This window comes from Anneissia japonica, unplaced genomic scaffold, assembly GCF_011630105.1.
Source record: "Anneissia japonica isolate Jap-2015-1 unplaced genomic scaffold, ASM1163010v1 scaffold665_len1252844_cov201, whole genome shotgun sequence".
Taxonomy (NCBI): domain Eukaryota; kingdom Metazoa; phylum Echinodermata; class Crinoidea; order Comatulida; family Comatulidae; genus Anneissia; species Anneissia japonica.
The window spans coordinates 1-27,945 of record NW_022757135.1 but is presented as its reverse complement, the minus strand read 5'-3'; the positions used below and the strand labels follow the sequence as shown (position 1 = coordinate 27,945).

At 33.6% G+C, this 27,945-nt stretch overlaps 2 protein-coding genes across 4 annotated transcripts; one reads left to right on the top strand and one right to left on the bottom strand.

Annotated features, from left to right (window-relative positions):
* Nucleotides 1-51: 51 nt before the first annotated feature.
* LOC117124440 (RNA polymerase-associated protein LEO1-like) lies at nt 52-7,375 on the top strand. The gene is made up of 12 exons (XM_033270673.1): nt 52-178; nt 788-1,597; nt 1,752-1,868; nt 2,780-2,904; nt 3,353-3,495; nt 3,691-3,775; nt 3,884-3,981; nt 4,182-4,316; nt 4,484-4,619; nt 4,723-4,900; nt 5,301-5,395; nt 6,486-7,375. The coding sequence occupies exons 1-12, from the start codon at nt 142-144 to the stop codon at nt 6,585-6,587; spliced, it is 2,061 nt and encodes a 686-aa protein (XP_033126564.1). The 5' UTR covers nt 52-141; the 3' UTR covers nt 6,588-7,375.
* Nucleotides 7,376-8,574: 1,199 nt separating this feature from the next.
* On the bottom strand, nt 8,575-27,649 carry LOC117124438 (WD repeat-containing protein 49-like). Of its 3 annotated transcripts, XM_033270670.1 has the most exons (27): nt 27,368-27,649; nt 26,931-27,054; nt 26,051-26,153; nt 25,868-25,955; nt 25,283-25,416; nt 24,826-24,924; nt 24,466-24,568; nt 23,827-23,891; nt 23,314-23,378; nt 22,093-22,252; nt 21,581-21,738; nt 20,564-20,728; nt 19,511-19,626; nt 19,104-19,176; nt 18,836-19,006; nt 18,497-18,652; nt 18,089-18,248; nt 17,537-17,671; nt 16,816-16,967; nt 16,315-16,380; nt 14,974-15,015; nt 13,117-13,243; nt 12,744-12,862; nt 12,137-12,166; nt 10,363-10,495; nt 9,743-10,006; nt 8,575-8,792 (listed from the first exon to the last, which is right to left on the bottom strand). In XM_033270670.1, exons 3-27 carry the CDS (start codon nt 26,121-26,123, stop codon nt 8,671-8,673), a joined length of 2,976 nt encoding a protein of 991 aa, XP_033126561.1. In that variant the 5' UTR covers nt 26,124-26,153; nt 26,931-27,054; nt 27,368-27,649; the 3' UTR covers nt 8,575-8,670. The 3 variants fall into 3 exon arrangements, with proteins under 3 accessions (XP_033126561.1, XP_033126562.1, XP_033126563.1); XM_033270671.1 differs by lacking the exon at nt 12,137-12,166 and having other exon boundaries at nt 27,368-27,645; XM_033270672.1 differs by lacking the exon at nt 14,974-15,015 and having other exon boundaries at nt 27,368-27,645.
* Between the last annotated feature and the right edge of the window lie 296 nt (nt 27,650-27,945).

Genomic DNA, 27,945 nt, shown 5'->3' with positions numbered 1-27,945 from the left:
AAAAAAAAGACAAATCGATATCCTAAAAAGTGGAGCATGATTGTAGTAAATTTGATAGATTACTAAACTAGATATGTACACACGAATAGGCCATGTACCTGTAGCATTGTGAAACAAACCAAACAATCAGGGATAAAGAAAATGGCAGATGAGGAAGCATACAGTGATAGCGACGAAGGTACTCTACGTTTTGTTGTCTATTATTATCTGCTTTTAGGTCTATGATGTAAAATCGTCTAACAAGATGATTACTTATTTTCTATCTGTATTCCTTAGATACTTGGTCTTGTCTTAAAAAGCATAGCAATTGCCTAAATTTTTCGGCTAGGCCTAGGCCTGCTCATGACACAAAAAAGGACTATCTTTTTGGCAGCGTGTCATTCGCTGAGCGAGGCGAGGCGGAGCCGAGGGTCGTAGACGATCCCTAAGCTAGTGGGCCTACGTAAAATTCGCCTAGGCTAGGCCTAGAATTACGGCATATTCCTTTCTTAGTTGTTGGCTATAATCCAAAATATTTTTGAAATTGTGAGTACTGGCCCATAAACTAAGAAGCATTATTATTATTTATTTCTGTCCTGACTGCAGCGTTGTTGTTGGGCCTTGCTTTTGACATGTATCAAATGAACCATTTACATGTTTGTTAAACTAGTTCCAATGCGCAGCTTGTTTAAAACTGTTTACTTAATTCTGAATACATACATTTTGGGTACAACATACATTTTGAGTTACAGCAAACCTGACAATAAATTTAATCAGTATACTGTATTTTTTTATAATTTTTCTAAAGATAATTCTGTAAATGAAGAGTCTGGTGGAGAGCAGGCAGGATCTGATGTAGCAGAGGAGCATGAAGAATCGGGAAGTGAAAGAGCAGAATCGGATGGTGAGGAACAAGAAGTACAATCAAATGCCAACAGTTCAGAACATGGCGAAGAATCACCTGAAGAGGGGGATGTAGAGCAGGAAGAAGAAGTTGAACAAGAAGTTGAAGAAAATGAGGAAGGAGAACAGGATTCCGATGATGAACCTCAAAGAGAACAATCAGAAGGTGAAGAAGTGGAACAAGAACATGCATCAGAAGAAGAGCGAGAGGAGCAAGAGGTTGGGTCTGGAGAGGAAGCAGTGTCTGAACCAGAACAGATGGATTCTGATGTAGAGAATGAGATTCAAGAAACTGGAGAACCGCTAGATTCAGGTGAAGAGGAAGAACATGCTGTTTCTGGAGGCGAAGATGGAGAGCTTCAAGTAGATGAAGATAAAGAACAAGTTGGTTCTGGTGAAGAGGAGCAGGAAGAACCAGTAGGATCTGGTGGTGAAGAGGATGCAGAGTCTGAGGTTGAAGAGGAGCATGAGTCTGAGGCAGAAGAACCTGCAGTTTCTGGGGATGAGTTTGAAGAAGGCCATTCTGGGGATGAAGCTGAAGAGGATCAGGAAGTCTTAGGAGAAGAGCAGCAGATTGCTTCCGATGCTGAAGAACAACCGAGCTCAGACGTCGGCGATCAAGTTGTGTCAGGTGCTGAAGACATTGTTGGATCTGATGCAGAGAAAGCAGAGGAGGATGATGGAGAGAGCAGAAAGGAGCATGACTCAGATGCAGGTAAATTAGCCTTTTAATTAAACCTCAAAGAAAACAAACTTAAAGAGAGATTACACAATAACCCCAAATTCTGTTGTTTTTTTTCTTTAGTAGTAAAGATATTTGTTTTATCTCTAGTAGTAAAGATATTATTATTATTATTGCTATTATTTAGGAAAAGAAGATAGTGATGATAGTGAAAATGAAATTGGACGTAAACCAAAGCGAAAAGCAGTTATGGACAATGATGATGGTGATGAGAAAGATTCAGATAATGAAGAAGAAAACCTTGGTAATTTTTTACTCTGTCATTCCAATAATAATAAATGATCAATATACTTTATTATTATAGAGTATTTTACAAGGAAATTAAGATACAAATATAATAAAATACTAATTAAATTAAGATGTCTTAAAAAAGAGATTAATATGCAAAGAATAATATAAAAATATTAAACCCTCTACTGAAAGTGTACAACCTGTATTGAGCTAATGAGCTATATTTGTATTACTTATTTACTTTGTAAATTTAAGTCAAGTGTTAAATATCGGTTAGTTGTTGGTGACTTTTAATGAGTAGTATGCACAGTTCCTTTTAGTTCACTGCAAACTTTTATTCACACAAACTATACGTTGGTTACAATCAGTTAAACTCCAGGTTTCAGATGTTAGAGAACCCTTTTAGAGTGGAGTCAGCTCAGCTCTGTACTTTTCTTCTGTGTACTCCTAACTACTAAACTGAATCTACTGACTACTGACTCAGTGATATGGGGGTGTTTGCCTATTATACTTTAGGTAATGGGGGTGTGTCTCAAGTAAGTCACCCCATTTCTGATTGGATCATAGAGAAATTCTTTCTCTATGATTTATAGTAACTTGTTTACCAAAAAACTGCTAATTAAGATATATCACAAACTTCAGAGCTTAGGCTCAAAACTGACAATCATAGATTCATAATGTCAGAAAGGCCAAGTCCAACTGACTAGGGTAAAGTTATACAAAGTCCAGTTATATTATTAGATTATCTGTATACTCAAGTTGACCATTAAAACTGTCAAACCAATTTAAGGCATTAAAATGTTAAAGGGTATCGATTCCAATGGTTATGCAAGTTAATACCATTGAACCTTAATACTACATTACACAAGTAATCTTTCAATTAAAAATATAATCAAGTAAACATTTGTTTCTTACTGTTTCTAGGTCAGGCTACTCAGGAAGGACTATTTGGAGATGCAGATGACATATCTGATGATGACGATGAGGACTTGGATGCAATTGCAGCAGAGCTTGCTGGCGGTGATGCAGAGGATGCTGAACAAATGCAGGTGCTGGTTCATTAATGACAAATAGTATAAGCATGTACCTTAGTGGAAGGTTCTGGTTTTCCAACTGAGAGAGGTGTGGGGTTCCAGTTTTAGATTGACCTATTTATGTCCTTTGGGAAAACTCATCATTGCTTCTCCCCACCCAATTGCAAGAGATTTGACACTGCTTGCATTGGTGCTACAGGAAAATATACTAAAGTCATAATGTCCCACCACCATCCCAGAAAAAAGAAAGAGGACATACTAATTGAATATAATTTTTTTTTTTATGTTTTTGTGGTTCAGTCATTAATTTTGGTATTACTGTATTTTGTCAGATTATGATTTTACCGGTATCTTTATGTAATTGTAATTGTGATATTTTAGTCGGTTTTGCTGTGAGGGCCACCCTGTCAAACATTGTTGAATAGGTATAAAGTAAAAATATTTGATTAATTCCTTCTTGTAGGTTGATCAGGAGGAAGGCCAGCAAGAGGAACCAGAAGAGGTTTTAGAGACAAGAATTGATGTTTCTTTACCAAAACTATCAACAGACCTTGGAGATGAATTACATTTTGTCAAATTACCTAATTTTCTCAGTGTTGATACAAGGTGAGGACCTCTCTTGTTTCTTTTTTATATATCAGTTTTGAAGAATATATGAGAATAATATGAGAAATAATAGTTTCTAACTAAAAAGTTTTTATAGCTGAATAAATAAGGATTGATTGATTGAGCAAACTATAGTATTTAGTTGAAAAGTTGAAAGTTGAATTTAGTGTCTTTTTGTTTTTCTGATCTTTGAAGGCCCTTTGATCCCAATACATTTGAAGATGAATTTGAAGAGGATGAGATTCTGGATGAAGAAGGTAGAACAAGGCTAAAACTAAAGGTACGTAACCACCCTCCTCTCCCCCCCAATATCATACACCGACTATAAATTCTTTCAATTCAGGTATTTTTATTGTATTTGTAATAACTCTAAAACTTTGATTGACAGGTTGAAAACACAATTAGGTGGAGGAAGATATATGACGAAGAAGGAATTGAAATTGACAGAGAGAGCAATGCAAGGATAGTCCGATGGTCTGATGGAAGGTAAATAACTAAATATATGCGCAGAAAAAAAATCATTCAAAAATGATTGTTAAAAAGTAAGGATTAAATAGATCATAAATTTATACTGTAAAATGATGCATTACAAAATGTAGTGTTATTAATTTTATAGTTAATGTTACAATTGGTATCATTGTTATTTATTAATGTTATAAGCATTTTTTTTTTGGCTTTTCTTGTAGCATGTCGCTTCATCTTGGCCAAGAGGTATTTGATGTTTACAGAAGTGCCATTCAAGGTGATCACAATCACTTGTTCATTCGTCAGGGAACTGGACTCCAGGGACAAGCTGTCTTTAAAACCAAACTCTCCTTCAGGTAGGCAAAGCTGTGTTATTCCGAACAGTGGTGGAGTGAAATTACTCACAGAAAGTCCAACTGCTGTCAACCCTGTTTAAGTCAGCTGTGTTTAAGTCAAATTCATTCAGTAACCGGGACAAATTTGATCATTTTCTAACCTTTATTCTCTTTCTTTACTTTTACAGACCACATTCAATAAACAGTGCCACTCATCGTAAGATGACATTGTCAGTCGCTGATAGATGCTCCAAAACCCAGAAGATCCGAGTGCTGCCTATGGCTGGTCAAGATCCGGAGTCCCACAGAGCCGAGATGATTAAGGTAAGATAAGAAATGAGCATATTAGAGCCACAGAGGGAAGGTGAGGCAGAACCAGATGTCTGAATGTTTGGTTTCCATTCATAAACAAATGTTCCTTTTGCAGAAAGAAGAGGAACGGTTAAGACTACAGATAAAGAGAGAGAGTCAACAGAAGAGAGTCAGAGAAAAGGGACACCAAAGAGGCATAACCCGCTCATACCTGGAAGGTAGAGATGATGAGGAGGAAGGTGTAAGTCTTGCAGCCATCAAGAACAGATTTAAACAGCCTGGACCATTATATGGTAAGTCATGTGACAACTACAGGTCAAGACAGTGGAGGGCGTAATAAAAATAAAGAAAAAAATTTATTTTTTTCTGGAATTTCCACTTTTTCGTGGCAGCAGGTGCGCTAATTTGCCAAAAATAAAATTTTATTTTTATTTGAAATCATCAATATTTGCAGTCAGCAGGTTCGCTAAACAAGGTATGAAAAAAGTCTGGCCTAATATATAAAGTAATTATATAGTTGTCCCAGGTTTCTTCTGCTTTTACCAGCTGTATTTTCGTATTGTTTCATGATTTTTAAAGCCATTTATTTTTACCAGAATTTAAATGACCACACCCACTGTAAATATATTGCTACAAATATGATGAGAAACATGCACAGAATGGGATTATTATATCTTGATATTTGATTTTCAGGGTCAGGGGTATATACTTCAGGAAGCGAGGAGGAATCTGACAAAGAGGAAAAATTATTGAAAGCCAAAATATTAGACAGTGAAGGAGAAGATGAGGTAAGCAAGCAATGAACTTCCAAAGCTGATGATTTTTACATTTATATAGCCCCAGGGGTCATAAGTTGGGAGAAGTGACTTCCTGGTGATTTGGTTAAATGACCTTTCTTAACACATCTAATTATATTTTGCTGGCTTTGGTGATATCCAGTGGCTCTGACTTTCCGCGAGACAATTGATATGGTAATAAAGTAATAAAAAGTCATGCAAATATTAAAAATTTGGAGGAGATGGGTTATTTTTCAGAAGATACTTCTAGCTAACAGTAATGCGGAAGGCCGTCTTGATTTCCGGGAAATCCCTGCGAGTTCCGGGAGATTTGGGACTCGTGTATCCCCTTTCACAGAAAGGTTTCAAAATGCTTTCCGTAGTATTACCATGTTCAATGTAAACAGTGACATAGTGTACAACCTATCTATGGGGTCCAGAAAAAAGTGTGCATCCCAGGTGACCCCTCTTCCACTAGAAATTATGCTGAGCAAAAATATTATTCATATACAGTAGTTAAAAATCATATTTCCCCAGTTAGCATTGTCCTATCAAACCTGCCTCTTCCCTATCAGCCCAACCTCTCATCATCACCCTCATGCCCATACTGCTCCCAGGGGATTATTTCCAGTCATGTACAAACATTTAACATAGAACATTACTGTTATTAACTACTTTACGTCATTGCCCTGTTCATTGGAAACTGGATGAAGAGAGACAAATATACATTATGAATATCAACAACAGACTAGCATGTGATTGAAACTGTATAGTTTAAGCCAAAACCATTGTACAAACCACTCACACACAACACTTGCAGCCATCAAGAACACTCCATCAAGAACACTGTACTACTGAAAAGTGGGGTATCTAATAGTCTTGAAATGGAGAAGGCTGGTGGGGGTGGGAGGTGAAGTGAGGGCTCGATGAGTTTGATATTTTGTTGTTCAAACATTTTCAACTGGGGAGGTGACCTCTTTTTTGGGGGTTTGCCTTCCCTGCACATCCTCTAGATAAGCTACTGTTACTGAATAATTAAAATTAGAAGAAAATCACCGTACTATCTGTTACAACTAATTTATGATTGTATTTTTTTACTCAGAGTGATGATAGTACATCAAAGAAGAGGAAAGCAAAATCAGACGAAGGTCAAAAGAAGAAGTTGAAAGCATTAGCATTTAGCGATGATGAAGAAAGTGATTGAAGAACCAACAGGCGCTTCTGGTATATGAATGTTTTGTGTTCCTTCTATTGTCAACTCCGATGATCATACATATGCATGGAACTCATGCATATTCAAAAACATCTAGCTGCCAATGCTTCTAGTTACTTGTGTATGCATTTAATTTCAACATGGTTGCAGCAATTTTGAGGTACCCACAGGCGTTTAAAAAATGTTGGCACATGAGTTTCTCGACTATATTCTTATGCTGGAATATCAATGAAGGTGTCCTAGGTTGTATACTGTATAAATGCCTATAAAAGAATCAACGGTATAATTGTCTACAAAATTACTCCTAGTTGTATATTATGAAATAATTAATCATCATTCACGCTCACAATCATGTTTAAAAAATTTCTAGAAAGAACATCATCTGTGGCTTCCTGAACAGTTTTTGTTATTGAACATTATCATCATTGGCAGTAAATGTATTCGTAAAACTACAGTAGCAAAAATTTGGGGGTCTATTTTGTGAATACTTATCTGGATCGGATAAGCCGACTAATTTCTTTTGTAATCATTTCTGGTTTGTGTATTTTATATCATGTTCAGTATACTCATACAAGTTGTGTACATGTTATAATTTAAATGGCAAAGAAATGCTATGATGGGGTAGTGATTGTGTGACAGAACTGCATTGGAAATTAGGGAAGTTATATCTTCTGTATGATGGTTTGTTGTCAGCCAAAAAATATTACACACTCTGTACACATGTTGCATTCAATTGTTATTTAACATTTAATAAATAAATTTTGTACAAAAAATACAAACTGCATATCGTTTTATTTATGTTGTATTATACAAGAACATTCAATTATTAAATATACAGTTGAAAATAGCATACAGTACTCAACTTGAGGACATAATTCAAAACAAAATAATAAAATAATTCAGTAATTAAAAGAGAAACTAGTATCTGTGTGCTACAGCTGAGTTTTTGGGAGGCAGCATGCTGAAGTTTTTATCCTGCAGTAGACTGATTGTGGCTAAAAGTGATGATACAGTAAACCCTCGAATTAAAGCCCTGGGCTTTTTTTTTTGTTGCTAACTTCAGATGGGCTTCTTTTCAGATGTTTTTTTTAATTTTAATTTTTATTACGCCCTCAGCCGCCTTGAAATCTCCGAAGGTAAGATATGTATATTTCTTCCTAATTACATAAATTTAAAGCATATAACCATCCCATTTTACATTCACCAATAAAATTTTATTTTTATTTTCTCCTCAATCTGGATGTTTTTGGCAAAACTATTTGCTAAATAAGAAAACAAAATGTTACTTTTATTCCGCCCTCCTCCGATGACCTTCAAAAAATAAGTACGCAAAACAAGGATAAAAAAAGTCTTTCCTAAACTACTGTATAAACCAAGCTTTTTTTTAATTTAATTTTTTAAATTCATGTACAGTGTATGTACTGTACTATTTCGAAAAGAAGCCCACGCTATCTTGAAAAGAAGCCCATGGGCTTCTTTTCGAGGCTAATTTTGCAAACTAAAGAGGGGGGGCTTCAATTCGAGATGGGCTTCATCTCGAGATTAAGCCCAGAGGACTTCAATTCATGGTTTTACGGTATACTATAATAAATATACCAATACTGGTACTGGATCTATTAAGTATCTTTATCAAGACATGCGGTAGCCACATCAATGACCTGATTAATTTAAATAAAATTAGGTCAACACAGCAACATATTGACTAAAAACACCAAATAACATGATTAGTGTCGTCATTATTTGTTTTCTTTATAATTCTACCAACACCATATTTGGGATGATAATATGGAGTTTTGTTCTTTATATCATATATTTTATATCTTCTTGCAGGAACCAATGTAAAAAGAGTTAAACCACAGAGCTGAACTCCATGTTTAACATAAATATTAAATGTCTCTAAATTCTCTGGAACCAGTTATCCATTTCTGTTATGCAGTCTGCAAATTTAGTTCTATTTAAGAAAAAGCTCAAAATTTTCTTATTTTTTAAAGCTTTTTTAGTCTGGTTTATTTTTCACGTGCGCCTTTGATAATTTTTGAATTGGTGTGGTAAAAAATTCTGATTTATTATTTTATCAATATTCATAAATCAAATCCTCCATATTGATTGCAAACACCTTGGATGGTCGTGGTGCACTGAGTCGACCTTGAAATAAAGGTTGTAACTTCTTTGCGTTATCATCCGTACTGTGTAACACTGGAATATAAGATAGACAACTGAAAATGTAATCATATTTGATAGCAAGTGAAAGGGCATGTATGTAGATGGGATGAGGTACTAGGTGCCATAACTGTTACCATTAGCCCCATATTTAAACTGGATTTAACTATCCCTACATTGTAACATTTAAAGCGTTTTTCCCCCTTTATCATAACTTAGGCTCGTAACCATGTAGCCGTCCATTGGAAATTGAAACAATGTAACTATATTATATTTTTGTGCAGTTACGTTTTTTGCTTTGGAATGGCCACAGTGGGAGGGGGTTTTGGTCGAACTCCCCTTTTGAATACGGTAGTTTACTACTCTAATAGTATATTTTAACTATGTTTATTAAAGAAACACTTCTGAGTTAAACTTAGGAAACAACCCATGAACTTGGTTACGGGCCTGCCTATTGCACCTCCATACAATCATTAAATGATGCAATGTCTCAAATATGCAATTATGAGGTAAAATGTAAGGATTAAATTCATTCTTGATAAATCACTAGTCACATGGCATTAATCATCCAATAAAATGATGGGAGATACAACAAATTCATGATAAAACATGCAATACTGTATATAAATGAGGCAAATGTATGGATCCAGTTGGATTGGCCTTAATACTTCTGACATCACTATACATATTGTCTTGATGATCCAATAAAATGACAGGAATGATGACGGCAACTCAATGACATAACAATGCAAACATACAATACAACAGTACAGGCAAAATGTATGGATTTGCTGATGTTTCTTTTGAGATCTCTGAAATCACTGGTCACATGATGTTGCTCATCCAGGCACATTATTCAAATGATAATGGTGTTGCATTCAAAACATGAAAACATCTAGCGAAGTAGCATAGCTGATGACCCTCTGATGACCATTTGCATGAAGAGCTGATCATGAAAAATTGATGAAAAGTCCAATTTCACATACTTTCATTCACTCGTGAAGGCATTTTTTGTTTCTCTAAAATTGGAGTGAGTCTTGCAGGCTTTGTACTGGACTTCTGTATACTAGCCACTGATGATGTGAAGTTTGTGTTGTTAGACCATGTCCTAGACTTAGAGCGTTGCCCATCTTTCTTCTGAGTGTTAAGTGCTCCCTCAATTTCTCCTTTGTGCAGTGTTTTCATTTTCGCTTCAAATTCTAGGATGTACTTTGGAAAGAGACTTCTCTCGTCAAATGCAGTCTTGAGTTCTGTAAATAGATTTTCAGTATCAATTAAACACTCATAGTACATACTTACAACATGGTGCTTATTTCATGGTACTCTCACTGTACCCCACTGAAACCAGTCTTTATTCTCATTGTTCCTACGTTTTTATCTTATACTGTTATGTTGTAAACTTTGTGCAATTTTAATTAAGTTCATTTAACTTTCATTTTATTTGTACATTTTTATAAATGGAATTTCATATGAATATTATTATATCCAATAAATTAACATTATTTGTATTACTAATAATAGTTAATTATAATAAAGAATAACAATAATAATTAATCATGCAATTGTGGAGAGGTGCATATTCAATGATTTAAATGATAAGACTGACCGTCGGCTATTGATGGTAGCTTGGTGTCTTGCTTCCCCTCCTCCTCGTTGTTTCTGAAATACCGATGAGGATGGACAACAAAATCTGGCCTCTTCAAGGTACCAACTGTGTCTAATTCATTCACGATTAATGCCTAAGATCAAAGAATGTATTAAAAGCACTTTTAAAGAGAGCTCAATTTCAAAGATAAATGAACATAACTGTAGGATCAATTTAAAACATGAGCTTTAAATGATAGCTCAATTTTAAATGTCAATGAATTAAATTAAGATGAGCTCTAATGTGGGAGTGGTAGGTGCAGTGGTAGCGCTAATGTCTCCTTTAAGATTGATTCGATTCTCTTTCAGGCCACTTGCATGTGTTTTTGGGCCAGGAACTTTATCAATGTTATTTAATTAAGAAAGTACAGTGAATACCTGTATGTTCCAAAGCTTATGTGCTGGTTACTAGCAGCAATATTTTAGAATTCTTTCCCTAAGGGACTGAGTATAAGGTTTTCCTAAAAGTTCAATCTATTTATCTATTAATTTTTTTATTTTTATTTATTTTTTTAAATTATTTTTTTTATTTTTTTATTTATTTATTTTTTTCTATTTTGTATGGTTGTTTAAAAAGAACATATAAGCTTTGGATATATGTAGTATATAATAAGAACAATATTAACCAGTGACTGCATATTTAAAACAAAAGAAATTTATTGGTTTGTAACGAAGCAAAATATTTTCAAAACAGATAAATATAAATCATGCATTTCATACTTGTTGTAGAGTTATAAACTGAAGCATGAGCAGTACCTAAAAACAAGTGTTCAATGAACAAATACATGCAACTGAAGCGATGATGTCTTAAAAACTAAATGAAGATGGTGATGAAATATTTGTGTTTATATTAATAATAAATATATTATGACAATGGTTAAATAAGGGTCATGGGGGTAGAAACAGTATCTCAATCATATTAGCTTCTTTTTTTCAACTTACAAATCCATTTTGATTCAGTTTAATAAGACAGGATAGAAGAAGATGAAATGACTACAACTGATTTTTTTTTTGGATCAGAAGACTTTTATTTATTTCAGTAATTTTTTTGAAAAATTGTTAAAACAGTGGAACATGTAGTTCTTTCTGAATCTGTCACTCAATACACAGATGACTGATGTAAACAATTCAATTAAAATATTGTACATGAATGAAATGAATGTGCTATACCACACACAATATATATATATATAGTATGCTGTACATGTTATATATTCAAGCTGTTGGTAATGGTACATACAGTTTAGCACGGGCATAATAATGAAAAATTATAGTAATTAAATTTTTCCCCCTATTGTCCATTTTAAATGGGTCCTTGTTTTTTGTTGGGGTTGTGGGGGGGGGGGGGGGGGGGGGGGGGGAAGCTGCAGTAGCCACTGTGCATTTGCCAGTATCAACATGTAAGAGATACACTATTCCTTATCCTGGTAATTCTCACAAGAGGAGTAATATGAAGAGCTGTGCAATCAGATTCCAATTAAAAACTGATGCAGCCACGTTTGAACCAGTAAAACAGGCCAAAAAAAAAAAAAAGTGAAAAAACATATGATCTAAAACATCTTAGTAGAACTTAAAATAGCATGACCACATGGCATCACAATAGTCAACACAGGTTCAAGCTGCATGTCATTTATATGTAAAAGTTGTAGTGGATAAATTCTAAGCAATATTAATTTGACTGCGGTATCATGCAATTATTCATGATGCAATGTACCATGATGCAATGCAATACAAACCTGAGTCCAAAGAACTGGTACATGATTTTCCTGATTTAAAAAAGACACGACATGATATTGAAAATATGAAATGAATACAGCATAATTACAATTATAATTTATGTTTGGATTCATAGGGTTTTAATCAAAAGTAAGTTATAAAAAGAAAAAAAAAACAGAACATTCTCTAACTATTGATTAAAAAATATGTTTAGCATTTTCTTAAAAACTTTTCCAAACATGTATTTTAGGCTTATTCTTCTTAATTTCTACCTGTCTCTATAATCACTGAATATTTTAAAGCCAGGTGTCGCTGTGCCCTATGGTAGTCAGTCGACGCATATGGAGAATGCAATGCAACAATGCGTCCATTCGTTCAGACTGCCGCCAATAAAATGACTAGACGACGTCACATTATCTATTTGCTCACAGGTAGCGTAGTTGGATTTCTCATACGACTGTTGTAACACACAGTGACTGCCTGGTTTAAGATCTAGTAGAGCTACGCTTATAAATGATTAAACAACAAACTTGAAATATATAAAACCAATTCTAATTAGGGCCAGTTTTACTCAGATGATACTCAGAATTGTTTTTATCATGACAACTGAGAAAGCAGATTACTTACTCCATAAGGGCCTGCTGGTGTTTGCCCTGTCCTTTCTGATGTCAAATACGGCAAGTCTGGGATGGTCCCAGGCTGTTTCCTCTCTCGTTTCCTTGACCTAACTTCCTGATAGCCTTTACCTAAAAATTTAAGAGGTAAAAAAAAAAACATGGAATATCAAGCACAGCCTTCTATGAATAGTTCCAGCAACTTTTTTCTTTTTTTAAATGATCTTGATAGAAGTCTAACATGTAAACTCTTGCCTTCAAATTCAGTGTCATGCAGTTGAGACTAATAATAAAAAATTTAACAAATATGTATTTCAAAAATATTTGGCACCAACAAAAAATTTGTGGACACTTAAAAACATCATTATGTGTGTATTTTTCCTTACCAAGTCTCGTCTTTCCCCACGTGCTCACTTTAGTTAGTGGTTCGAAGAAGCCTTCAGGTAGAGAGTCATAATCAACGTCCATGCCTCCCATGTCATCTGCTGAATCACAGCTGTCAGAATTACCCATCTAATATAAAAGCAAAGAGAAAGGGGGTAATTCATCACTCAAATCACAAACAAAAACAATGAATGTGTATTGTGTTAATTTGTTAACAAAAAAAAGTGTTAAAATATGCGCTGTTGCTATTACCGACTTTTGTGAGGTAAAAAATACAAGTGCTTGACAACCAATACGCACTTATTTTGACGCGTTTTCTTGTTTTCATGAACTAACACAATCTACATTGTGTTATTTTGTGATGTGAGCGACGTATTGTGCAGGATACCATCAATCATTATACCAGATAATGTTCCCTGCAGATTTTGACTGGCACCTTGAACTTTTTCATTTGGTTATAAATCAACTCTCATTCTGTTACCAAAAAAGGAATCAATGTTTTCCTCTGATCTAATCAATATTTATAAACAAGTTTTATTCTTTCATTACGTATGCTAATTTATCTATATCCCTTATCAGCTCTGTATGGTTTTCTCTAAACAGAATTACATTTTAGTAAGGGATTTACATGGTAATGCAACTGCACTGGTTCATAGGACTCAAAATAAGACAAAAAAAGCTTATAATTTATTATAGAATCGATAGTACTCATTATAATAGCTAAGCAAGAGAATGTAGAAGCAGAACCTATTTTTTTTTTTTTGTGGTAAGACAGACTGTCCAAAAAATAGGGAACAAACTTGTTTCAAGAATAGATCCTGAAAAAACAGAATGGTGCGAAGTTATATATGAGGCATGTTGTGGCGAAATGGTAAAGTTGTCGCACAGTCTAGTATTGAGTAAATGAGCTAAAAATATGGGAGCTCAAAAAATTGATAAAAAATCCAAATTTGTTTTTCACTGTAGTAGGTCAACAGTTTAATGTCTTATTAATCATGTCCCAAAGTATTAGTTGTGGAAGTGGTTAAGAAAATTGTTTATTTAATGTTATTTTTCATAGTTCATTCTATTAAACAATGTATGCACAAATTACTTTGAAAGGCAATTACTCAAAATCCTGTTTATCTTGACTCTAAGAGTACTGTACTTTCACTTTCCAATAACTTAGGTTTGAAATGTCCAATTTGAATGAATGACCTCTCATTTTAAAGATCACATACTCAGGTATTTGAAATACCAATAACTTGAATTTAAATTTTGCCACAACATGCCTCATATATATATATATATATATATATACAGTATATATATGTAAAATAAGAGGAGAGCCGAGGACTGACAAAAGCATTCAGGGCCACTGTTGCTTCCTCCATCTACATTGTGAGCATCAGTGCTTCCAATAAGAGAGGCTAGATTATCATCTGAATTAAATAAGGTTGCTAAAATTATTGAACATTTGGACAGTCTGAAAAGATATATTATTACACTAGGGAGATGTAAAAAAAATATTTTTTACATCTCCCTGATTGCACTATAGCAAGCCATGCACTAAAACACCAATAGCTACCAAAGAAGAATATTTATAGAAACCAAGCACTTACATAAATACTAAATAAAATGTCTAAAACTTGGCCTTTCTTAAAAATAACAATTTATTGAAATAACTACAATCTAAAATTATTAACTGCAATAAGATAAACTATCAACATAGAAACTATTTCTAAAAATTTAAAAGCTTTGTACAGTACTGTAAAAAGAAATGTTAGAAGTTGTGCACACAAGCTAATATTAATTAGTTTTTCATGCAAGACAAGTTCCAAGATGCAGGATTTAAAAGACTAGCACATTCTATATTTTACCTGACTTGGCTGTTCCATTTCATCTTCTTTTGTTCCTACTGGCTTTTATCATGAGCAAGAAATTTATTTTAATTACAACTTACAAAAATCCATCATCACTATTAAGAATGTATATTTTCTCTTTTATATTGTTTATTCAATGCCCTACAGGGAAATATAACTCTCAGAGACAGTGAAAGCAGTTTTGGCGCAGCGGTAATGGTTTGGTTTCCCAGCCTCGAGGTCAGGGTTTCAATCCTTTGCTGTGCATTTTGCTTGTGTTATTAAGCAAGGCACTTTATCTACATTGCTCCAGTCTACCCAGCTGTATCAGTGGGTATCAGTAAATTGCTGTGAGTTACATGCGGTGGACCAGAGTCCCACCAAAGGGGAGTATCACACTCTCATCTGTTTCATGCTACAGAAACTGGGATAAGCTCCAGCCACTATGAGCCACGAGGCTTGACAATGAATTACTTTTTATTGATTTTACGAAACTAGCTAAGAAGTAAATAGGTCTGTCACATGGATTACAGTAATATGATTCTGGTAAAAGACCTGTCTCTTATACACATCTAGATGTGTATAAGAGACAGATGCAAAGGGTAGAGTAGCCGTAACTTTTAATGGTAAAAAACACAAACGTTTTCGGGCATCGCCCTTCATCAGGTGGTGATATATATATATATATATATATATATATACATATATAAAATAAGAGAGCCGAGGACTGACAAAAGCATTCAGGGCCACTGTTGCTTTCCTCCATCTTCATTGTGAGCATCAGTGCTTTTCAAGGCCTACATGTATAGAGAGAGCGGCTTAGCTCAGTCAGCTAATCTGGTGGTAGCCACTGTGTGTGCGCAGAACCGTGGAGATCTCTAGGTTCCCGGTTCAATTCTCATTGCTGCCTCTCCTTGTGTTTCAGATGGAGGGCTGAAATACAAGTTACAATAGCGCACTGTCTTTCGGATGTGTGCATTTATGGCCCATGTGCACCTTAAAGAACGCAGTACAGTCTTCGGAAAAGAGTAGGGGATTGTCTCCTGGTGTACTGCCCAATCACCACCAAAAGGACCCCACTGGAAATAAGTCTTCTTCTAGACTTTCGTGGGCTATCCTTAGTGTTTACACAGAATAAGTCCAATCCAATCCTATATACATAATCCATACATTTCTAATTGTATTGAAATATTGTTGCATCAATCCCTCAAATATAATAGTGTCATTTAATCATGTGAAAATACATTTTTCCTCTTTTTAATGAAATGGTTCTAAAGCATGTTTACCTTAAAGAGGCATTGTACTTCCAATTTAATTCATTAAAAAAATGTGAAATATAGTACATTATTGTTTGCTTACCTCATCATCATTTTGATTTTGCTCATCTTGAGGTGGGACATATGGCTCAATCTTCCAGTGATCCTCCTAAGAATAGAAATTTTATGTTACTATGCAAAACATATGGTGTTTAGGTGCAAGTCAACTTTTGTGACAGATATGCTAAAATGTTGATTAAGTTAATTTTAATGTTTTAACTCGGTATTCTTTGTGATTGATATCTTTAAAATCCGGCCCCCAAATTATCTTTTTAAGTGTATTTCCTATTGTTGGAATTTTTTTCTTTTTGTCTTGTATTTAAGTACTTTTACCTTTTTGTACCTTGATTTTATATATTTTAATTAGCCTAGTTCAGCTCTGATTGTACTGAAAGCCCCTATGGTACTGTTATAGGTATTTATAATGCGCCTCTTCCTTGAGGTTATAAAACGCAGTTCTGTGGAAAGCATGTTCTTGCAGTGAATGAGAATGCAGGCTGATGTTGGGAAGACATTAATTTTAGGTAAGATAAACCAAGCTAACCTGTCCAAACACCCCAATCTGGTTACCATAGATATCCCACAACTGGACACTGCAATCAAGAGAGGCTGTTATGATGAGTAAGCGATCATTCCTCTCGCACAGCGTAATGTGATTGATCATGTCGACATGAGGTTGCCAGGAGGCTGCTAAAGCTGGAGGAAAAATAAGTCATCATCATCATCATCCCAAAATTCTTATAATCTATAACTAGTATATTAAACTTCGCTCCACCACTTGTTCTAGAGCGTTAAGATCTACATCTAGTTCATCTACATTATTCATCCCTTTATGTCGTACAAGAACGTATGGTGAAAGAGCATTTTCCGTTGCTGCTCCCAAGGTGTGGAATAGCTTGCCTATCTTTGTTCGTTGAGATATTTAAAAATCGTCTCAAGACTCATCTCTTTAGTTTATTTTAATTTGCAAATTTCTAGCGCATATAGACCTATGTATTTTGCGCTTTACAAATCCAAATTATTATTATTATTATATAATTGATTGTTACTATATATTATTCCTTTTAATATTTTTTTATGTAACAGTAACATTTAAAAAAAAACAGTACTCAAGTACTGAAATGTTTTTGACTTTACTAAATTTTACAATATAGGTCTTCTAGTATAAAAAGCATCTTTTGTTTGTGCATGAAAATAAGTACAACTAAACCCTAAGTTTAACTAACTTTAACTTTTCCATAACTTTACTGTGACCCTTAACTTACGTGGTGGTTGTGTGACAAGACTTTCTGATTCTCTTAAGCAATACTCTTGAATGTTCCAAACTTTGAGGGTTCCATCATTATCCCCCGTTACAAGAAAGTGGTTATCTTCACTAACAGCCATCACTAATAGACCCACTAGAATGAAGAACAATAATATATGCAATGAAGTTATTACATATTACACAAATCAATGGGTTAATTTGCTAAGTGACGTCTGTTAACAGCACTGCAGCCTTGTTTATTACATATACTTTAGAACTCCTCAATAAAATGATAATTAAAAAAAGGCAGTGGTTATTGTTACACCATTTTAACCCAATTCCTGCTATGCTATTGTTGAACTATTTGGTAACGCATGCGGTAGAATCTCTCTGTAGTGTAGAATGTGATAATCTTGCTTGTTTCAATTTCAGTTTTCCAATTACAAGTTCCTAGGTTTTAATTCTGAATATAATACCACAGACAAGCTGATTAAGAATTCCCCCATGGGAATGAGTCTTCTGTTTGTCAAAGTTTTGCACTGAATAAATCAAACTAAATAACAGACTTTACCATGCTGATGCGCTATGAACTCCGCTATTAATTTGTTCTTGCTTGAGTTCCAGAACCTGACCCAGCCGTTACCCCCACACGAGACAAGATTAGCACCCCCAGCTGCCGATGAGTTCTTCCGAGATTCAAGGAATGCAACTCTAGTGATTATATAGTCATTCTACAAGATAAAAAAAGATGAAGGTATAAATAATGTATCATAATCTGTGGACTTTCATGGTATCACCCCCTTCCTGTTTAGTCAGTTGTCTGGTTCAAACTCCAATAAACAAACAGTAATATGATGAAACAATTTTTGAAATATGAAAAACAAAGTAACTTCTCCCCCCTCCCCACCACAAAAATGAGGAGAAAAAAATGAAAACCTGGTCGTATCAATTATAATTAGTTGTTGATTGAAAAACTTACTTGTTCATCTACGCTCTCTTCACTCAAACTGCTGACTGGCCTTGTGTTTTGTCGCAACAACTGGACATCATCTTGATTGGTAAACTTTGACCCACGCCTATTTGACTGTGATGTGAATTTTGATGTGCTGAGAAAAGTTGGCTCACTTTTCAGAGTCTGTATCAAGAAACAAGGTGGGACAATTGTAACAAAAAACCACAGCAATGATGTAAGATACTCATTCAAACTTCAAAATGCTGTTTATTTACACATACTACACTACAAGTATTGTTTTCTTAAAACTTACAACCATATATGGAAGTCTTGTTGTGCTCATACATCTAATCCTAAAAATCTTACCAGTCTTGTTTTTTCTCGAGAGCGCATGCTCTTCTTCAGGAATCGTTCTCTCAGATGTTTTGAGGCTACCTCGGAGTTAGTATTCCAGATGACAATCTCGCCATCATAGCTTGCGGTAGCCAGTGTGCTGGGAGGTTGAAATGATGCGCACAAAATGTCATCTTGATGCTCCTGTGAGGGCAGTATAATAAGGCCCATAGAGTAATTAAACCTTTGGATTATTTTGCAAAATATTACAAAAATTTATAAAGAAAAGTGTCTCACTTACTTGCCCACCCTTCCAATCTGATGGCTCAACATGAAATTGATTTAACTGTTGATTTCTGAAGACTGTTATATACCTGTGGAAAATTAATGATAGTAACACGTATAGATTCTTCATTTCTCTTTTTTAATATCAACCATTGAAATCATCTACATTAATAGATAAATACATCACAACACTTAACCACAATGACCAACCATGCTATAGCCAATTCTCTCCAAATTAAAATGACACTTAGTTTACTACTAAAAGTTATTTTTTGAAGCTATAAAATATCCTATATCATCTTATAAACAGTTAGTCTAAAAATAATTAGATTAGTTCCACAGACTTGCATGGATTTTAATATATGCTGTTAAATATCACAAGCACTGATTGTGAAGGTCATTATACACAACAATTAGCCTTACCTGTCCCAGCCTAAAATTAGCATAGACCTCTTCAGGGTGAGAAGTTGGTAGATATCAACTGCAGTACCCATCCCAGCATTCAACATGTTATGGCAGTGACCATTGAAATCCCAAATCTGATTAAAAAAAAAAATCCAAAAGAAATTGTAAATCTTGGTCTATATAGTTTATACTCAAATTAGTGATAACTATTTTATTATGATTCACTTTACATTACCTTATATACTTTTAGTTTTCATATATTTCATTTTAAAATTGTCAATGTCTTGTATGTATCACTTTATTTTAAAAAGATCGATTTCTGAAATACTTTTACTAATCTTATTCTAATTACCCTTTTAAGTTAAAGATCTCAAATATCCTTTATTTTGACCTTTTTAACATTTTTTATTAATTCTATTTTAACTGTAATTGCTTTGCGTCTTTGTATTGCCAGAGGAAAACAAATTTCCAGTTGTTTTATTGGACAATAAATGTTATCTTATTTAGACTAATCAACAACATATTTTATTATACATAATATGGACTTGTTTCCAAAAAAGTTAGGTAATTGATTGATTGATTGATTCAGGGGTCCCAAGTCAATCCCGAGAGATCTGGAGTTGCAAATCAAGAATTCAAAATAGAGGGGGCCCAGGGAGGGACTTTCACAGAAGGAGGGTGTAGACCACATCAGTCCCACCATGATTATGGCACCTCTAGATGGCCGCAAATGGCACTCTCAGACTATTTCCTTTTTTTTCCACATTGTGATACCCATTTCAGAGAAATTCCAGCTAATTGCAGGAGACCAGAGATCCCTGACTGATTGATTGATTGATTATGTTCTTGTGTACACCATGGATGAACTAGAGAACTTTCCATTCTAGTATTATTTCCTTCCTACATGGAATTCATTCTCCTTAATATACGTTTCATAAATTCATCTTAAGATCATATCTTTTTTCAAATTGAGATCTATATTAATTATATTAAATTTAACATAGTGTCAGTGAAAAGTTCACCTGATAAACAAGCATTATTTAAATGTATCAATCTTGTATTATTAATTACCTTAACTGTACCATCTGTACTACCCGTCATGAACCTGGTTTCACTTTGATCAAACGCAAGTGTTGTGATTTCCGAGTTACCATGACAGTTAAGGAACTGCTTAGCCTTCTGTCCAGTATCCAACATCCAGACAATCACTGTAGATCCTTGACATGCACTAACAACCTAAAAATTATAACACTTATAATCAACTTTAAATTCAACCTTTGATTTGACCTTTAAGATGCACTATATGTTAGGCGAGACTTTTTTTATACCTTGTTTAGTGAACCCGCCGACTGCAAATATTGATGATTTCAAATAAAAATAAAATTTTATTTTTGGCAAATTAGCGCACCTGCCGCCACGAAAAAGTGGAAATTTCAGAAAAAAATTAAAATGTTTCTTCATTTTTATGCCTTTCGCTGACTTGAAATAAAAGAAGATAAAATATGTATTTTTCTTCTTAATTATATACATTTGAAGCATTTAACCATCAAAACATTATTATCATCACATTCACAAATAACATTTTATTTTCTCCTCCATCTGGACGTTTTTGGCAAAACTCCTTGCTAAATAAGAAAAAAAAATTATTTTTATTTTCATTCCGCCCTCCTCTGATAATCTTAAAAAAAATAAATATGCCAAACAAGGAATAAAAAAAGTCTCACCTTATGAGTTAAAAAAATAAAATAAAAATTCAATTCCCTATTTTTTTTGCTAATTTACAATTAAAGATCAGATTGGGAAAAAATTGTCCTCATCAGTATGTTTACTGTATTGCACAGACCATTAAACTGGTTAATCAATTTAAGGAGTAAAATGTCTGTACATTAACAAACTGAATTGTTTTGACCTGGGTCTCATTGAAAATTGATAAAAGATTAGATAATTTTAAACTACGAGTTTAATTAAAGGTTTTTTTTACCATACTACACCAGACATATCTGTGTTTTTTGGCTCCCACATTCAAATGCATATTTTCATATAAGTTTTACCTCATTCAATAATTCAAAATTCTGATGAATGTCATACCTGATTATACGTAGAGTTATAAATTGCACATGTGACTGGCTTCTCATGACTAAGAGTACGATCTTTGACCTCAGGTTTCATCTCTAGGAGAGTCAGTTGATAGTTGAATGTAACGAAGAGGCGATTGCGGTCCTCGTGGAAGAACATAGATGTGGCCACTATCAAATAGATGAAAGAAATGTAATGTAGGAAAATCTCCTGAATTCCCAATAAAACATGAATCAACATGAGATTGATAAAATTTCAGTTCAGAATTAGGATTTACAGAAAGTGGTAAACTGATGTTTTGAAGTGTTTAATTAAATTAAAAATTAATCCACTTTATTATTCAGTATTATCAAGAGAAATTATCAATTAAAACTTTACAATTTACAATTTTTTTTCAGTAGCCGACTGAAGCCATGCATACTTGTTTTGAACAAATTAATAATTTTGCAAATATACCAAGCACTTGCTTCATAAGGGAAGGGATGATTGAGGAAGGGTGATAAAATACAACATAAATATAATACTTTCTGGTCCTTTTGGGAACATTCCTGCCATTCGCTGTAAGCACACTTGTAGTTGTACATCCCATACTCTCAACACCTTGTCTTTGGAGAAGCTGACGAGCTGCATGCGTAAAGCATTGAACTGTACATGTAACACGGGCGCCATGTGTCCACGTAGTACCTGGATAAAGAAGTATGATGAATGAAACTTTTACAGTTGTTTTCGTGTTTACTTTCATTTTCGTATTTCAATCATAAAGATGCATATGAGGCATGTCGTGGCGAAATGGTTAAGTTGTTGCACAGACCAGTATTGAGTAAATGAGCTATAAAATATGGGAGCTCAAAAAATTGCCTAAAAATCCAAATTTGTTTTTTACTCTAGATCAACAGTTTGATGTCTTATTAATCATGTCCCAAAGTATTAGTTCTGGAAGTGGTCAACAAATTGTTTATTTAATGTTATTTTGATAGTTCATTCTAAACTTTGAAAGGCAATTACTCAAAATCATGTTTATCTTGACAATAAGAGTGTGGTACTTTCACTTTCCAATAACCGAGGCTTGAAATGTCCAATTTCAATGAATGACCCCTCGTATTAAAGATCACTTAAACTTAAATTTCAATTTTTGCTACAACTTAGCCATTTTGCCACAACATGCCTCATATTGCAACACAACTATTACAGCATGTAAAGCTTTGTTATTTCAATTTCGATAGAATGTGGACCAAAAATTATGATGTAAAAAAAAAAAACTGCTTAAATAATACCCCTGTCTCTATATATTATCATCATAATGCAAACCTATAACTCAGGCTCTATTCAGACTATAACATTTTCTTTGACAAAAAAACTATTGTATGCTCATATATAGTCATGATGTGCATATATATGATCATGATGTGCATATATATGGTAATGGTGTACCTATATATGGTCATGATGTGCCTATATATGGTCATGATGTGCCTATATATGGTCATGATGTGCCTATATATGGTCATGATGTGCCCATATATAGTCATGATGTGCCTATATATGGTCATGATGTGCCTATATATGGTCATGATGTGCCCATATATAGTCATGATGTGCCTATATATGGTCATGATGTGCCCATATATAGTCATGATGTGCCTATATATGGTGATGATGTGATGTCATCATGACCATATTTAGGCATGTCACATGTTTTGTCAAATCAAATTTGATAGTGTGGACAGGGCTTTATGTTTACTTACACCAACTGGCTTAGAAATCACATATGGATTCCACAAACAAACATGATGGTCCACTCCAGAGGTAGCTTGAAAGCGACACATAGGACAGAAAAAAAACATTTCTTAGTAATGAAATCAAGTTGCTATAGTAACATGCCAAATGTCAACTACCCTGGAGGGAGATTTACAGGGTGGAGTGATTTCTGCTACATTTTCAATCAGCATAAAGGTTAAATATAACTGAACCTTTTCTTCTGTATGTATACAAATTAAAAATAAGTTACATAAATTTTCTTTGATAACTCATGGCCTACTATATAATTTATATTTTATAATTACTTTTATATTTTTGTTGTTAATAATATTTATGTAGAGAATTTAATGTTAATTTTTAATTTGTATGAGGCTCAAATGATCAGCAGTTGTTGAATGTTACTCAATTAAAAGATCAAATAAATAAAACAAAGGCATACTAAATAATAATACTCTAAAATGTTTACATTACCCTGTTGATTGACTAATCTTTAAACTCACCTATTAGGTTGACAGCGCTGTGGTAGTCAAAGCTGTTTACACCTTGCGTTATATTGAATGTGGTTCTGGAAAATGAGAAATATCAAGTTAACTCTGGATATGTGTATAAAATATAGGAATCATCCTCAAATTCAAATATTCTGAAATGAAATTTAGCAAACACACACAAATTTAGCAAACACACCATCTTCTGGAATAAAATGAAAAATCCATATGGTACATCTGTGCATGTTAAGGCCAACTCAGACAGTGTCGTACGACGCAGCCCAACGCGATTTGTTGTCGCGTCGGGTGTGTGTGAGTTAAACGCAGACACAATGGTGTGCGTGGGTGGCAGTCGCGTAGTAGAATATTAACCATGTTTAATATTTCTCACGACGGCTTAAGACTGTCCCCGACGATAAATCGAGACGGGCTGCGTCGGCCGACGCTGTCTGAGTTGGCCTTTAAACTGCTTTGAAATAGTAAGGGATTGTCTACCTGTGTACACACAAATTACTTACCTTATAGACAAATTTACCCCTGTACTATTATTAACTTAAAAAAAATATAGGAATACATGAGATTCAATAAACAAATATTGTACATGGACCTATCTGTGTATAAATAACTTTCAATGATAACAAAGATCATACTTACAATTTCATTTTCTGTTTTGCCTTTTCTATCCAGCCTAGTACTAAAGCATTCTCGTAAGTGGTAGCACAGGAGATGAAGCACTCAAGATGATCAGCATACTTAACTGCAAGTAAACAATAACAACACCAAATAAATCAAAGAATTTAAAGACAATTTATACCATTAAACCATGGCTAACTATACTATAAATCAAGTTTCCTCCACATAAAAATTATAAAAATTTTGTTCCAATTACTTTATTGATTTTCTCAAGTTATCCTTATTTTCTTCCTCTTTTATTTGCATTATACTACAATATTTGCATTCATTATTCAATTAATTTTTTCATTCATTTTCATGGTTAATTTGACTGAGACTAACCTTGCCTTGTCCAATCCTTATGTCCGTTATGTTTTACAAGTCTGCAGTTCTTAAACTTTCCTTTATGAAGTTTCTTGAAGTCAACCATGATTGTTTGTTCTAAAATACAAAGCATTTTTCAGTTGAGGTATTAAACTTGAATCATTTGTTTTGTACAATAATCATGTTAATCATTCATAATTATGTGAAAACTATGAATTATGTATTTGCATAAATTAGGTATAATAAAATCAGATAAATATGAAAATATTATAGTTATTTCCTTGCCAAATGATGTTCTGAATTTCAACAGTATTCATACAAAAAATTACATACATAGAATGTTATTTAATGTTTATGATAAAATCAATAATTTTGTGAGTAAAGATGATCATAATACAACTATCAAAATCTAGGCTACAGACCACAATGATATTAATAATAATGATTTAATAATATGCTAACATTCAGTGATTACCTTGGCTTTCTCCTGCAGGTTGGTGTGGGCGGTCAAACAAAGATATATTCACTGATTGAAAGAGAAATGCATAGACAAAGCCACCGGTATCACCCAGCACCATTGTGGCTTGATTAGCATTCTCAGGATCACTCCTGCAATTGATTAAATTTATTCAATTTTATTTTAGGTAATTGATAGATGGGCCAGAATGATGTATGCATAGGTAGCAAATTCCAATCTTAGGAGAAGGAAGTAGGTCCAAGATGGAAGATATAATTAATAGAGAAAATTGAGTGAATCAAAATATCAAAGGGTTCAGATTATGAAAAAGCTGTGAGGTCATCAACCTGCAGTGCTTTGAACTGCTACAGAATGACGATGATGACCATGATGACAATAATTATAATGATGATGATGAAATGATGAAGACAATGATGGTAATGACGACACTGATGATGATGAGGATGATGATATTGATTATGAGATGGTGATGATGATGATGATGCGGTTGCTGTTGCTGATGATGAATTTGATGATCATAATGACGATGTTAATATACAGGCTTTCATTAAAAGGACAATACTTAAATAGTAATTTTCTTACCAGTAATCCAAGCTTAATGGTGTGTGCTCAAGGCCTGTGACTTTGTATTGACAATTAAATTCTAATTTAGAACTTAAGTCATAGAAAGCTGAAAAAAAATATAAAAAAAGAAAATATTACAACTTTTCCTTCACAAGAAATATACAGTATTTATGTTGTATATTGTAATGTATATTCTCTTACCAATCTCTTTACTTGTAAATGCAAGAGCTATTTTGTTGATGTTTTGCAGAACTGCAAATGTTGTCACCCACATGTCTCGCGGCTTCACTGACTCATTGTGAATCTGTTCAAATATAATTCAAAAAACAAGAAAATGTATTTATATTCGAAGTAATTTAAAAACAGTACGACCAGTGATAATTTTAATGTTTTTTTTTTTAATAGCAAATTTTTAAAGGTCAAAAGCGTGTTAACAAGCTAAATAAAATATTTCAGTTTTATTCAAAATAATCATTTTTGGAGGATAACAGGATTTTTGGAGGATGACAAGTCACTTAATATACCGTACCGTATATTCTCATATAAGGCGATCCATGTATACGATGACCCTCATCGAGTTTGAGAAGATTTTTTTTTTGTGATTTTTATTCGTCGGATGTATAAGACTACTTCCCCATTTCACCGTCGGAATTCCTCCTTTCGATATGATCCACTGGAGCCAAACCTGCATTTAGCCTTCAAATTGCCAGATAAGTTTCAGCTTGGTAAGCGTTCATGGATTTCATTATATCACCAATTATATAGCGTTAATCAAAACTTACCTGACGAATTAAACAACAATTGCCTTGTATGACATTCATTTCCGGCTTGTCAAGCGTACACAGTGACCATATTAACAATTAGTAGCTTCACTTCAGTAGTAAAGCCACATGTTTCAGATTCCAAATAAGACAAACATGATTTTTTTTTTTTAAATGTCTATGTTGTGCATATAAGATGACTCCTTTTTTTTTCGTACTTTGCTATTTTAGTGCCTTGTCTTACACACAAGCCTACACAGTATTAAATTCTGGTTTATATCATTTTTAAAAGTTTATTCACTTATATTAGTTGCTTGTACCTTGATGGTTTTCTGACGGTGTAGTTGGTTGTCCCAAGTTGAAATACAGCCCTCCTTGCTAATTGCTATGTAACGTGACGTGTTCTTTAGGAATGACACCTTCTGAATCACATCTTTATGAGGACTGAAAAAGAATCGGTAAAAGCAGCATTTTAATATTTCATCTATCGAAAAAAAAATTTAATTTGGATTCCTTTGTTCTTACATACTGTAAATCAAAACATCAAAATATCTTAAAAACTGATAAGAATTCATTATTTATTAAGTCGGAATGAAAGTCTAAACGTTTTACATCAAACAATTTGTTTGTTATGTGCTATACCCTGCCATTAAATTACCAGCACCTGTAATTGTGCATTTAAGTATAAAAGGGAGATAAAATAATAATAAAGAAACCACCACAAGTCCTGATTAGTAGAAAAAAAAAAGTATATTACCTTGGTAATGCCTTGATATTTTTCCATTGAGGAACCTGTAAAATCAATCAATCAATCAATTATCCAGTCAATCAACTTAATATATTCAAATATATTTGCTACTGTAGGCCAACAATTACTTAAATGACATCAATAAATAATAATATAATAACATTAAAGTGCTTAAACCTTAATCAAAATATACCTCATTTAAAGGAAGAAAGAAAGAAATCACCATTCAATAAAATTAATTGTTGCTTTTTAGTTACTTAATCCTTCAATAATGGATTAACAGTCAACTTAAATGTCAACTTAAATATATAGGAAAGTCATTATTTGTCAACAAAATATTGTCTTGTAATTTCCTATTGAAATATTAAAACTTAATTATATATTTATTTTATTTTAACAATATTTTGTGAGGGTGGTCCATCCAGCCAAAGCTGATCATTAGAGACTCAATACATAAAAGAAACAAAGAAGATGGAATAGCTTAACTTCTGTAAATAATTAAATAAATTAGCAAAAGAAAAAAATGAAAAAGGATTACAAATGTAAAATAACAATAAAATAAATGAATAAATAAACAAAGAAATAAG

What these genes read in the sequence shown, in the direction of transcription:
- LOC117124440 (XM_033270673.1), top strand. Translation starts at nt 142, where the DNA reads ATGGCAGATGAGGAAGCATACAGTGATAGCGACGAAG. An exon ending in ATACAGTGATAGCGACGAAG is followed by an intron (nt 179 to 787) that starts GTACTCTACGTT and finishes ATTTTTCTAAAG; the next exon opens with ATAATTCTGTAAATGAAGAG. An exon ending in AGGATGCTGAACAAATGCAG is followed by an intron (nt 2,905 to 3,352) that starts GTGCTGGTTCAT and finishes TCCTTCTTGTAG; the next exon opens with GTTGATCAGGAGGAAGGCCA.
- LOC117124438 (XM_033270670.1), bottom strand. Translation starts at nt 26,123, where the DNA reads ATGTGGGTGACAACATTTGCAGTTCTGCAAAACATCAACAAAATAGCT. An exon ending in ATAACTCTACGTATAATCAG is followed by an intron (nt 20,729 to 21,580) that starts GTATGACATTCA and finishes TATAATTTTTAG; the next exon opens with GTTGTTAGTGCATGTCAAGG. An exon ending in TCTTGTCACACAACCACCAC is followed by an intron (nt 16,968 to 17,536) that starts GTAAGTTAAGGG and finishes TTTTTCCTCCAG; the next exon opens with CTTTAGCAGCCTCCTGGCAA.